Below are 14,598 nucleotides of genomic sequence, written 5' to 3'. Positions count from 1 at the left end.
TCAGACAGTGTACTCGCTGTCCTGGATATTATTATTAATATTCAGCCTCATATTGTTACGTGTGCTCACATGAATTATGTGCTGAGAACATTCCTCTCATTCAAACATGTGACAGAATCTTTCTGAAATGCGTTTTTTCAGACAACCCATATCATCTTTCATGAAAGTGTGGCGGAAGAACATGCTTCAGGGCAGATTCAAAACAACTTTTTAAAGATATTTTTGTTTTATTTTTTTGATCAGTTTTACAGACCAAAAATTGCATTTGTCAATGTTTCAAAACAATAGACTTACTGAGTTCTGTTAAATTCAGTGGATTCAATCAAACAAAGTAAAAAAAAAAAAATAAATAAAAACATTTTTTAATGGTTTTTGTTTTATTATTAAAAATGTTTTACACCTAAGGATATTAATAGTGCATTTAACAAATGTGACCCTGGACCACAAAATAATTTCCATGAAAATGCAAAAGCAGAGACTTTTGTAATTACCACTTTGTGTCAGATTATTAAAACTTTAGATTACGCTTTATTTTAAGGTGTCCTTGTTACAGTGTAATTTTGACCCTTGACCACAAAACCAGTCATAAGGGTCAATTTTTTGAAATTGAGATTTATACAGCATCTGAAAGCTGAATGGATAAGCTTTCCATTGATGTATGGTTTGTTAGGATAGGACAATGTTTGGTCGAGATACAACCATTGTATCTCTATTACATGAAAATCTGGAATCTGAGGGTGCAAAAAAATCTAAATACTGAGAAAATGGCCTTTAAAGTTGTCCAAATGAAGTTCTTAGCAATGAATATTACTAATCAAAAATTAAGTTTTGATATATTTACAGTAGGAAATTTACAAAATATTTTCATGGAACATGATCTTTACTTAATATCCTAATGATTTTTGGCATAAAAGAAAAATCGATAATTTTGACCCATACTATGTTTTTTTGGCTATTGCTACAAATATACCCCAGCGACTTAAGACAAATGTGTTTGAAATTATATGCACTCACTGGTAAAATATTACTCGCTAAGAATGTTTTATTTCACACACTGATGTTTACTTCTCGCCTTTGTTTAGATATAGTTTTCTCCTGCATCAATATTTAGCTAATCTGAATATTTTGGCTCCTGATAGTTCTCTTGAGGTTTTGTACATTCTTCCTCTTTTCAGGGTCAGTTTTGTGGGGACTGGCCTGAATAAACTGATTACTGTTAGTAAATCATGTGTCACACTGAATAATCATTATAGTTTATGAGTCATTGTGGATTCATCAGTCCCCCGCATCCGATGGTCGTATTGAGGAACAACTGAAAAATATTTTTTTCCTTATATACAGTATATATATATAGTCAGGTCCATATTATATTATTTTAGCTGCTGTCCAAAACATATTCTAGTGACAGTTATATAAAGTGTACACTCTCAGCTTTAATTTGGGGGTTGTCTCATCAAAATTGGAGGAAATGTTAAGGAATTACAACTCTTTAATATGTACCGCCCCCTTTTTCAAGGGACCATAAGTAATTGGACAATTAACTCAAAAGCTATTTCATGGAGAGATGTGGGCTATTCCTTCATTATTTCTACATCAATTAAGCAGGTAAAAGGTCTGGAGCTGATTCTAATGGCGCTTTTCCACTGCATGGTACGGCACGGTACGGTTCATTTTTGGGGGGTTTTCCACTGGGTACAGTACCTGGTACCTGGTACCTGGTACTTTTTTTAGTACCACCTCGGTTGGGGTTCCAAGTGAACCGTACCGTTACCAAAACGTGACGTCTAAACTCTGCTGATCACGGATTGGCCGGAGAGAATCGTCACTACCTGCGTCACTGAACTTGCGACACAAACACAAAAGAACCGCTAGATTTAAATCAGCACAGCCAGCGAAGGATCGAACGCAACTGTTTTGAACGAGCGCACCTTTTTTTTAACAACCAAAAAGTTTTGTTGTCTGTTGCGGAAGAACAGACGTTCCTCTCGTTGATAGCAGAGGAGCGGATCCAGCGAGAGCTTGATGGGGTGACGCGGGACGAAAAAGTTTTTTTTAGGAGTCGTGGTAGTAGAGGCGGCGCAACTATAACGACATGTGAATAATCCCGCCCACTCTAAAGCGATACTAAACTGCAGTGGAAACGCAAACCGTGCCAAGCCGAACCGTGCCGTGCCGTACCACGCAGTGGAAAAGTGCCATAAGTGTGCCATTTGCATTTGGAAGCTGTTGCTGTGAACCCACATCATGCGGCCAAAGGATCTCTCCATACAAGTGAAACAGACAATTGTTAGGCTTCAAAAACAAAACAAATCCATTGGAGAGATAGCAGGAACATTCGGAGTGGCCAAATCAACAGTTTGGTACATTCTGAGAAAAAAGAATGCACTAGTGAGCTCAGCAACATAAAAAGGCCTGGATGTCCACGAAGGACAACAGTGGTGGATGATCTGAGAATCCTCTCCATGGTAAAGAAAAACCCTTTCACAACATCCAGCCAAGTGAAGAACACTCTCCAGGAGGTAGGTGTGTCACTGTCAAAGTCTACAATCAAGAGAAGACTTCACCAGAGCACATACAGAGGATTCACCTTCACCACAAGGTGCAAACAAGGCCAGATTAGACTTTTCCAGAAAACATCTAAAAAAGTCAGACCACTTCTGGAAAAGCATTCTTTGGATGGCTGAAACTAAGATCAACCTGTACCAGAATGACAGGAAGAAAAAAGTATGGAGAAGGCTTGGCATACAACATCATCAAAGCATACATTTGTGAAACATGGTGGAGCAGTGTGATGGCATGAGCATGCATGGCTTCCAGTGGCACTGGGTTACTGGTGTTTAGTGATGACGTGACAGAGGACAGAAGCAGCCGGATGAATTCTGAAGTGTAGCCACCGCCATGTCGTGAAGGCGCTGTGTGTTTCGTTGTGGAAGCAAAACTACTTTGTTTCCTGATCCTGGTAGAGTAGACTATAATGCCGGCTGTTCTGACTCACAGACTGTAAGTAAGTTTTCATATTTAAAGAATTTGCCACTGACGATTCAAAGAGTAGCGCTTGTTGTTTGTCATTATAAGTATAAGTCATTGTAATCCGTAATTATGTCCCCACTGGATGCAACAAATGCCTCGTTTGTAATGGGTTTTAATGTTTATGTCTCGTCACTCCGGCCGGACAGGGCATCATAACAGTATGGTAGGGGCGTAACATTTCCGTCACACGCTTGAGGTATTCGGCCAATCATAACGCACTGGATAGCTGGCTAATCAGAGCACACCTCGCTTTTCAGACCGATTAGTTTTGTAAAAATCGACGCGTTTCAGAAAGGCGGGGCATAGAGGAGAAATAATAATGTACAGTATGTGGAAAATAATGTTTTTTTTTAACCTTAAACCTCATAAACACATTTCATTACACCAAATACACAAAATAATGTTCTTTTTAGCAGCATCATATGACCCCTTTAAGGTAGTCATTGCCTGCAAAGGATTTTATTTATGATTACATTTATTTGTCCAATTACACTTGAGCCCCTGAAAACGGGGCGGCTGTGCATAAAAAAAGGTTGTAATTCCAAAGCATTTTATGTTATGTTTTTGTTCAACCCCTTGAATTAAAGCTTAAAGTCTGCACTTCAATGACTCTTGATTGTTTTATTTAAAATCCATTGTAGTGGTGTATAAAGGCAAAAGCACAAAAACACAGTCAAGTGTCCGAATACTTCCGGACCTGACCACACACACACACACCTTAATACTCTTTAACTGAATGTGCAAATTTCTAGTAGTGACTAGTGAATATTTCTGACTATTTTTTATGATGCTGATAAACAGGATTGTATTTGCATTTATTTTGTGCAGATGACATGCTCCTTATAAGACTGAATCTGTGTAGATTATTTCCCAATAATATTTTTTACCTGACCATAGTGTCTTCAGACAGAAGATGGGATGTTCAGTATGTTGTTCAGTAGGCCTGTGATTTTATAAATAACTAAATAAATACTAATAAAAAAGCTAGTCACTTTAGTGTTGGTTTGGACTGAGCTATAAATAAGGATTCATAACACAGTTGAGAGTTTCATTATGGCCCCTTCATTAAAACTGTTATGTAACTGGTTTCCTCCTCTTTTCACCTTTCCATCCGCTCATCCTGTCATCTCATGGATATTTTTATATATGTCTTTTTGTCAGGGTTAAAAATGATGCAAACTGCATCTGAAATGAACTAAAAAGGAATTCAGTCAGTGTAGACATAATTGAAAATTTTCATATTTACTATTATTACACCCTCAGTGTAAAAGTGTAAAAAAAAAAAAAAAAAAAATTAGATAATTAAAAATAAATTAATAATTCCATGGGCCAAATATTGCCCCTTAAAGAGAAATTATTTATAATATCATTTCTAACACTGATTATGTAAAACCTGCAGTGAAGAACCCTCAGAGTCATTTCCAAATTAATCTGATTAGAGAAAAGAAAAATAAACATGCTCACATGACAGCTGACAATATCCTTGAGAAACAATGTCTTCAGTTACATGTCGAGAGAGGAGCAACTGAATATGTCCACAATATTAACAACCCGTCAGTGATGAACACAAGATGCACGATATTTCCCCATGATCTACAAGATAATACAATACATGAGTGACTTTAGGCAGAGCTATGCCATTCATCAAGAAGTTCAAACATCCTTTCGTTTGAGATCATCTTACCTGAGCGTTGGCAGTATCTGCTCTGGATAGATCCAGTCGTGTCATATGAGAGTCCACTCCAAATGCAGAATCACTGTCATCAGCAGAGGAAACCAAAGATGCAGAGAGCAGCCCAGCAAAAAACATTTTGTTCCCAATAGCAGGACAAGCATTAGAACAGCTAGAAATCTTGTGAGGATACATCATCAGATACATAGTTTTTGTAAAATGAACTCTCTGTGAAGCTATAAATCCAGCTGTAAATCCAGAAAATAATGCTAAGATTTTTTTTCAGTTCTCTTACTGATGTAATTTCTTCACTGTGGGTTTGACTGCCAAAGCTGATGTAAGTTATCATAGTTTATTTTTTTAACACGACAAAAAGTTGAATAAAATACAGAACCATTATTCTTCAAGGAACAGCCATTGAATGAGGTTTTAAAACATAAATTGTGTGAATTATTCTTAAATGGACATCATTTTTGTTGAACATTGTGAGGCAGCTCAAGATGGAATACAAAACCATGAGTTCATCTGCACTGAAAAATGGCTCCTCGGAGAGCTCTGATTGCAAAGCCACAAGTCGTGTGAGAAACTGCTCTCAGTTGCCAAAGCTTAAAGTTTATAAATCATCTATCAAGGATTACAGGCCTCGTTTAAATAGAGAAGGCGGCTTGGATTCTTTACTGTAAGTCAATATTGTCCTCTCACTGTTTTAACCTTTTCTCAGGCCTCTTGGACTTTTTTAAGCCAGTCTGTTGTACTTTGAAAAATCAAAACAAATGTCTTTCGACTATAAAATAAACAGAAGATTCTGAAGATTCCAAATATTACGTCTTTGAACATTTCATTCAAGTTGCAGATTTTGTCTCAAGACCTAACATAACTTAAAAGGATATTTCACCCAAAAATGGAAATTCTGTCATCATTTACTCACCTTCAACTTTCTGTCTTCTGTTGAACACAAAAAAGACATTTTGAAGAATGCGGGTAACCAAACAGTCGCTGGTCCCTATTGACTTCCATAGTATGAAAAAAAAAAACAATACAGTGGAAGTCAATGGGGACCAGCAACTGTTTGGTTACCCGCATTCTCCAAGATATCTTTTGTGTTCAGAAGTAGAAAAAAATTAATAGAGGTTTGGAACAACTTGAGAGTGAATAAATGATCACAGATTTTTCATTTTTGGGTGAACTATCGCTTAAGGTCAGGTCATGACTATATTCATATCCTTCATAGTACAGAGACACAGCTCGACTCTAGCTCGTTTCTCACCAGCATCTGCAATATTTATCTTTGAATGCATCCAAAATGCTGTTGCTTGAATGTCTTCAATGCTGAGGTCTTTTCACTGGCTACCTGTATCTGTTCTGGGCTAACACTATTCTCAAGGGTCTGATGCTTCACTCCTTCAATCTTCTATCAAGCTGTACACCCCAGTTCAGCCACCTCTTGATGTATAGCCCACATTGATTTCTATATGTAAGGGGCTCTTGCAGAGAAACACTGCATTGTTGCACTGGTAAGAAAGCACTTGGGTCATTCTGATACAATTGTGCTGGATAATTTAAAGATTTCTTTTAATCATTTCATTTGAAAAGGTTAACGTTGAACTTTCCAGAAATCATATTTTCCCACTTCAGGTCCAAAGTTTAATTAAAAATGATGTCAGGAAAATTAAACGGTCATTTTAATGTGGAAAATATCACAGTATAATGGGACTGAACAGAAAGTACAGTGACACAAAAATCACATAGACTATAGAGCAGGGCTGTCCAAACTCGGTCCTGGAGGGCCGGTGTCCTGCAGAGTTTAGCTCCAACTTGCCTCAACACACCTGACTGGAAGTTTCTATGCCTAGTAAGAGCTTGATTAGCTGGTTCAGGTGACTTAGGGATGTACTCACTTTTGTGGCTAGCGGTTTAGACATTAATGGCTGTGTATTGAGTTATTTTGAATTACTTTACATTGTAGCAAAGTGTCATTTCTTCAGTGTTGTCACATGAAAAGATATAATAAAATATTTACAAAAATGTGAGGGGTGTACTCACTTCTGTGAGATACTGTATATGAATATATATATTGACATAAACAATTTCTGAGGCTTCTAAATGATTAAAAATGATCAAATATTTTTGCGTAAAAACCTGTTGTAAAGAATCTACCACTGTTCATGTCTTTTGTCATCTTATTGATAATTTATACTCAGTAGGCTATATATTCAGTTTGTGGTACACATGAAATCTGGATTTACATTATAAGCTATCAGAATTTTATCTTACCTTTTTGGCCATAAATATACAGTTGAGATTAAAATTAGAGAACAACCTGCAATTTCCTAAACTGCTTTCCTAAACTCACTGCTTAGTCCTATTTGAAGTTATCCTAACAGGAGTACAAGGGCAGTTTTTAAGCATATTTCATAAATTAATTGTATTCCGAAGCACATTATAAAAAAACTTAAATGAGATATTTGAAAAAGAACTGATCAAAATTAGAGAACACTTCAAGTTATTGGTGTTAATTTGGCACCTGTCGCTAATTTCCTTAATTATATGACTGAGATTATAAGATGGTGGGCCACTCTAAGGCCCTGCAATAGGAGGTTGTCCAGATGAAAGCTAAAGGGATGACCCTTTTTAGCCATCGCAAGAGAAGTTAGTCATTCCAAATCTGTGATTTCTCGAATATTGCAGGTTAACAATGACACTAACTCAATTAATTCCCCCCAAAAGGCTGGTTGTCCACGAAAGACAAATGAATGAGAAGACAGCACAAGGCGGAGACTCTCAATGGGGAATCGGTTCAGCACTGCAGCTGGAATTGCTCGCCAGTTCAGTGCTGAACAGGGTAAGGATCTGTCTCGGCATGTTTAAGAGAATTTGGACTGAAAGCCCACTCTGCAGTGATCAAGCCTCTCATCAGCAGAAAGAATCAAAAGGCTAAGCTCACCTTTGCTGAAGAGCATGTTGTGTGGAGAGAGGAGAACTAGTCTATAGTTCACTTTAGTAATGAGAGCGAGTTTAATTTATTTGGGTCCGATGGGAAACATTTTGTTTGGCTTCAAACTGGGGAAAGACCAAACCCTGAGTGCGTACAGAAGTCAGTGAAAGGAGGAGGAGGAAGTGTCATGCTTTGGGGGATGTTTTCTGTAGCAGGAGTTGGGACTCTTATGCAGCTACATGGCATGTGAATGCAAATGTTTATCAGAACCTCCTTCAGAAACATGCAGTTCCTTCACTGCAAGCATCTCCTAATCAGCCTGCTATTTTCATGCAAGACAATGCAGCTGTAGCCCTCCAAAATTGTAGTTGTAATCTTCTTTTGTGCTACAGTGGTTCTCTAATTTTGATCACGGTGTTTTCCACAAAATAAAGGTTTTTGTTGAAATGCCTTGGAAATTTGGTCAAACATGCAGAACAATGTTTTCTCTTTGAGTGTGAGCTCCATTTTCTTATATCATACTATAGCCATAAAAGCCTAAAGAAAAAGCATGCATTTCTCTCTCTCTCTATAGATATTCATTTTTTAATGATAGTTTTTGCTTTTCAACATGCATTATATAACTGTAAATCAGCAAGACTCTCTAAAGCACATAATTCAGTTTATCCTAGAACAGCCTGTTCCACAAGTGCTCAATTTCACAAACCTCTTTTGCTCTCTGAAAGGACCCTTTATTCATGCATGTAAGAGTTCCATAAAGGTGTCGGTCCAGTCTATATGTCCTGTAATTAACATCTCTCAGCACAGCTGGTTTACAGACTCCTCACTGTGGGAAGCAGACCTTACTCTTCAAACAGGATGGCTTCATTTACACAGGAATATAGCATTAGCAGACCTCAAGAGCGAAAAACAGCCATAAAAAGCGGAAAGGGAGAGCAGCTCTGGGAATATCACTGTCTTATTATGTCTCTGATACAAGAGACAAAAATCATATACTGAATTGATTGTGTTGAGGATTCAACAGTGCTTTTTAGGATGAGGGACATGAAAATGTACTGCATTCTAGCATATAAATGACTAACAAAGCAGTAAATAGATTCAAAATCTTTATTAATTGGTTATCAAATGCAGGTATAAAAAGTTGTCTCAATACTCAATTTATTATTTTGCAAGGACTACAGCTGGTCATTGACAAGTTTGATTCAATTGAATTTGAATTAAATCCTTGCGAAGCCTGAGAGCAAGTGAAAAAACCTCACATATCACACAAGAAATAATGCATATACGGAAATATACACACGATTTCCATATACGTTCTGGAAAGTATTTATTAATATCTGCTGTTGGAGTATAACACAGCCTTTACTCCAACCAGACACTGGCACAGTGTTTTACAAAGACAAATACACAAGTACATGTAATAGAATCACACTGTTGACTAAATTAACTCGTACTGTTAAATAGGGAAAAACTGCTGTTAGTAAAAACAAGACATATTAAAGTCTCGTTTAATGCTGGAATCACTTGACAATGCCTGTAGAGAAGTAGTGCTGGTTTCTGCTTAAACTGGAAAAAAAAAATCCTTAAAATACATACCAAATCTGTAGAAATCCCTTTTATTGGATTTTTGGCATTGAATAATCAGGTCATTCACTCAGGTGAGAAGCACTGTTTTCAAAATTCTAAGTACTATATTAAAAAGTAAGAACGATAACTTCATTTCAATGACCAAACGCTGGTCTACACAATTTTGTTCATAAAACAATAAAACCTTATTTAAAACTAAACACTTCAAGTACTATTTCAAACTTTACTTACAATATAAAACAACTGGTTTGAAATCTTGTTAAGAAAAGAGCACATTATAAACAGTGAAATACAATACAAAAGTAAAATACATTCAAATCATCCCAATCAAACCACTGGACAACACTTGACAGGTAAGAAATGCTGTGGTCAAACTCTTCCAGTAGTGTCTTACAAAATTCATCTAAAAGTAGAAAACGGAATTTAGGACAAAATCCACATCACAGTTGGCAGTCAAGGTCCAGGTGATACAGCTATAAAGTCAGTGTAGTGTAATTGCATTATTTTGAAAAGAAAGACCACAGCAGAAAGAGCATCTAGACAGTCTGAGGGCCAATATGCAGTGGTGCTTCACTGTGACTGAGAGGAGGCTGCGGTGAGGGGCTTGAGGCTGAATCCGTCTTCAGCTTGAGGATGTGCTGCTGTAGATGCATGACCCAATCCTCCTGTACGGAGAGCGGCCCTCGGAAAACCTCCTCACAAAACCTATCATCATGCACAGATGAACACTTACTGTTCTAGTCTTTTAGCGGATATTTTTATTATTTATGGACATTTCATTACAATGAATGCATTTTGACAACTATTGGGGGGCATAATGCAGGACAGATTCAACATCTTTAAATACCATGAGCATATGCGCTGCTGTAAACTTTGTAAAAGGATATCAATTACTTTGTTTAAAGGGGTCATGAGAAATCAAAACTCCCTTGATCTTTCGATATATAAGAAGTCATTGTGCTATAAAAACATTCTGTAAGTTTCAGAACTCAATACTTTCTCGTTAGTCTAAAAACAACTTACATTGAAGCCAAAACTACAGGTTTTGGAATTAGAGGCTGACATTTTTTTGGGAATCCCGTGGGATTAATCACTATTAATCACGTGATTGGGACGGGACAGGTAAAATGTCAGCGGGAGTGGGCGAGACCGGGAATCGTAATAACACTATGATAACCAACTTTATACACAAATATACCTTTTAAATAAATAAAATATATATTTAAATTTTGAACTCAATTCTAGTTGCCCTGTCTCTTTATGCTCTCCTCCCGTTTGCTTTGGTGTGGCTGGTTAAGTGAATGACGTGCTCCACACCCGTAACAGTTGGTGGCGGTAATGCACCAAGTTGGTATGCCAATGCCAACCACCAATAAAATAAGAGAAGGTGGCGGCTTCCCCATGCACTTTTTAGCCCCGAAAATCATAATCAAAATGGAGTCGGCAACGACTACTGTCGGAAAATGATACCTCAGTTGTGCTCACCAACATTTCTGTCTGAAGTAACCAAAACATTTTTACAATGAATTTTTATGTGTGCACGTGCGTGTGTGTGTTTGCATGGATGATTTACAAGAAATTTTATGTGTGTGCAATGCACACTGTTTACACACATTGTTTAAGCTGGCTTTCAGTTTCAGGCATGCTGTGATCTAGTGCTGGGCAGTATGACCAAAAATGTATATCACGGTATTTTTCAAAATTATACCGGTTTCACGGTACATGATGGTATTTTTTTTTTCATGCATGACCGGGTGTTAACCATATTTTCTACTGATTGAGATAGGAAATACTGCAGTATATTGACTTAGAATGCCCTATTTTACTGTCATGAGGAGTGAATATTGTCAAAAAATACCACACTAAATAGTGACTAAACACGACCCCTTTTAATACGTTAACCAGGAGTCACTCTCATTTATAATCGCGGCATCGTCTGATAAAATCAAAAAAAGTCGCTAGGTTTGGTAGATTACTTACTGTATGGGGAAAAAGCCGCTAAAAGGGTCTGAAAGTTGCTAAATCTAGTGCTGAAGTCGCGCTCGTGTGTGTGTGTGTGAGACGCGGGAGCTGATGGCAGGGGGCGGTGGATATTGTGGATGAGTTCTATTAGTCTATTATCACGTTCTATTAGTTCTACAGCTTCAGTTTCGGAACTTTCACGCTTAGTAACGCATACAGCTGTTCCCTCACCACAGTGCAACAGTGAAAAGGGACCCCTTTCAAACAGTGTCGCGTTCCGAACGTTGTTTAAGCGACATACACCGGTATTGCGGTATTTTAAAAATTCATATCATAACAAAAATTAACACTGGTATTCGGTATGAACCGGTATACCGGCCAGCACTACTGTGATCTGTACTGTATTTTTTACTGTAACTGACAGATTCCGGCCAAAAAAACACAACAAGGGAGTGGGAGGGAATGGGAGTCATTCTTCTGGGATTGGAACGTGAAGGGATTTTCCCCGTTTTTTCATGGGATTGGGATGGGACTGGATTTTTTTTTTTGTGGGAGTGGGACGGGAAAAGTTTGATAATCCACTCCCGTGTCACCCTCTATTTGGAATGTGCCAATTTATGATGTAATAGTGTGGCTAAACATCGCCTCCGCAGAAGATCATCAACACCTGCTTCCACATCACTGCCTGTTTAGCCCCGCCCAGCGATTCGTGCACATGGTAGGTAAATGACAAGAGCGACAAATGCAGGTCTACACAGAAACCAAACGATAAACTTTATTTGATGAACTTTATTTTTAATGACGTGCCAAACCGCGTCAGTAAGAACTTGGTCCTTTGTTCACTTCATTTTACCGTGGATTCATTTACAAACAAGGCACAATTCGACACAGGATTTTCATAAAGATTAAAACTAAAAGACGATGCTGTGTTGACTATATTGGATCCGACAGTAATCAAGTGTGTTTATTACATGGTCCCTATTGCTTTGTCTGTTACTACAGATCGTTTGATATGCGCTCAATATCTATGCGTTTTTAATCTAAAACACAGCAGAGTCCATCTAGGAAGGATGTAGGCTGTCAAACATACACAACTATTAGCCAATCACAGCAGTGGGTGTTTACTTCTGAATCTACAATCCACCACGCCTATTCAAACAGAGCGTTCTGATGAGGGGGTAAAAACAGAACAGAAAATAGCCTATTACTTCTAAATGTTTTTTAATGTAAAAATCTTGATAACATTATAAGTGGACATCAGAGAACAGTACAAAATAAAAAACAAAGGCAGTTCATGACCCCTTTAAAGGTCAGATTTTTTTTCATTTAGTACTGCCCTTCAGAAGCAAAATAAGATACTTGATAAATGCTTCCTACAAGATAAAATCATTGTATTTAAAAATTTGACTTTTTTGGAACATTTTATTCTAGTTGTGTATGAGTCCCTCAATTGTCATCGGTGTAAAAAGATGCATCTCCAAAATCATACTGTCACTGTTGAAAAGGGTTCAAATATATAGAAGATGCTGGAAAAGCAAAGAATGTGCAGGATCTGAAGGATTGTTCTGAAGAAAAGTGGGCAGTTAAACTGCTCAGGACAAATAAGGGACCCATGAACAATTATCAAAATAAAATAAATCGTCCAGGTTAGGACACACAGTATAAAGAATTAAATTATGCATACTTTTGAACAAAATGTAAACTATTAAATTAAACTATTTTGTCTTATGGCACATATATAAACATCTATTAAAAATATATGGACATTTCAGCCACTGAATAAAAAAGGTAATTGCGAGTTTCTCACAATTATGACTTTTTTCATCCAAGTTTACATCTCGCAATTCTAACTTTTTTCTCATAATTGCGTGATATAAACTCTCAATTCTGACTTTTTTCCTCAGAACTGTGTGACAAACTCACAATTCTGACTTTTTTCTCATAATTGCGAATTTCTCGCATTGTGACATTTTTCTCTCAATTCTGACTTTATAACACGCAGTTGCAAGTTATTAAGTCAGAATTGTGAGATATAAACTCTCAATTCTGATAAAATATCGGTCTTCTTTCCCCCCTCAGAATTGGACTTTATAACTCACAATTGCGAGAAAAACAGTTAGAATTCTGAGATAAAAAGTCACAATTACCTTTATTTTTTATTCAGTAGCAGAAATGGGCTTCCATAAAAATGGCATATTCAGGGAAGCACAAAATAAAAACATCAAGCAATTTAATTAATCCCTTTAAGCTCAAAGTATACTTATGTTATTTGTTATGGGCATGTACACAGTTGAACACAACCCCTTTTCAAAATATACTTAATTTGATAGTGTGCATGAACGTAGGCAGTCGACACTAGAAAGATTCATCCTTGTCCAGTGTCTGTGCCTTTTCTCTCAAAATGGTATTAGCGATAAACGTGTCTGTACTCGTTTAAACTACGGTTGTAGGTATCTTTTAACCCCCTCACACAAGCACTCGTCCAAAATCAAGCATGTACAGTGCTGATGATATACGACATGGGCACTGTACGCATAAAAGTATACTTTAGGCCAAAACTTTGCAGACCCCTGACCTAGAACCATCTGAGGTGTAGATGGCAAAGTGGAAGGAGAACTGGATCAGGACATGATTCGGGCTGCTTCTCTGTGAGCACACAATTTCCAGACAGCAAAACCACCAGGTTCATTGAACACAAACTGACTAGTGGTCTGAACTCACCTGCACTTAAGGGAGTACACCTTCCCTACCAGCTTTACTAGGCTGGTCTCTGGTGGTCTAGGCACCAAGGATGGAATGTTTCCAGCCCGAGAAGGCTTTGAAGGTTCGGTTTCCCCTGATACACACTCAGAGTGAGATAAATGCTTTGGAGGACGCCGTTCACAGCCTAAAACAAGGACAGCGATTCTCACCATGCATATTAATGTTCTTTATTGGTGAAAACTCAGTTAATACAAAATTTGCAGCCTTTGTTTAAACAAGATATACATATATTTCCCTTACCTCGAGGTGAACGAACGTTTAGTTCACTGCGGGCTGTGGGGATCTGGATCAGGCTGTTTGAGGATAGTTCATATGATGAAGACCGTTTTTTGTGTGATGAGGAGGAGTGGCTCATCCCTGCTTTGCCTTCTCTAGTTGCTTTGGAGAACTGGGATACTTGCAGCTGACCTGCAGTGTCTTGAGCTGCTGATGAAGCTTTGTGAGAACCAAGACGGACGGACTCCGAGTCTGAGGAAGAGTATGGAGTGGAGGTTCTTCTGGAGGCCTACAACAGAGGGAGATAAAGAGACACTTTGTGAATATTAATGACACAAGAAGTTGCTGAAAATTTTGTGTACATGCAAATCTTGAAAAGGAACACAAATACTGCAAAAGACAACAAATTAATCAGTCCTTTGTAGCATCAGTA

The 14,598-nt window shown here is 37.7% G+C and overlaps 1 protein-coding gene across 4 annotated transcripts in view; it reads right to left on the bottom strand.

Moving 5' to 3' along the window:
• Positions 1–8,751: 8,751 nt before the first annotated feature.
• The window catches only part of wiza (WIZ zinc finger a), a 16,703-nt gene continuing 10,856 nt past the window's right edge, over positions 8,752–14,598 (bottom strand). For 3 of the 4 annotated variants that reach the window (XM_016510478.1, XM_016510481.1, XM_016510479.1), the window contains exons 8-10: positions 14,190–14,454; positions 13,908–14,073; positions 8,752–9,929 (exon numbers count right to left, since the gene is read on the bottom strand). In XM_016510478.1, coding sequence (XP_016365964.1) covers positions 9,761–9,929; positions 13,908–14,073; positions 14,190–14,454 — 600 coding nt within the window. In that variant the 3' untranslated portion in view covers positions 8,752–9,760. Of the gene's footprint in view, positions 9,930–12,532; positions 12,752–13,907; positions 14,074–14,189; positions 14,455–14,598 lie in introns of those variants that run through there. The other variant, XM_016510480.1, reaches the window with a different exon arrangement.

Source organism: Sinocyclocheilus rhinocerous, unplaced genomic scaffold (assembly GCF_001515625.1).
Source record: "Sinocyclocheilus rhinocerous isolate Xijiao unplaced genomic scaffold, SAMN03320098_v1.1 scaffold1285, whole genome shotgun sequence".
Taxonomy (NCBI): Eukaryota; Metazoa; Chordata; class Actinopteri; order Cypriniformes; family Cyprinidae; genus Sinocyclocheilus; species Sinocyclocheilus rhinocerous.
This window is presented reverse-complemented; position numbering and strand designations above follow the sequence as displayed.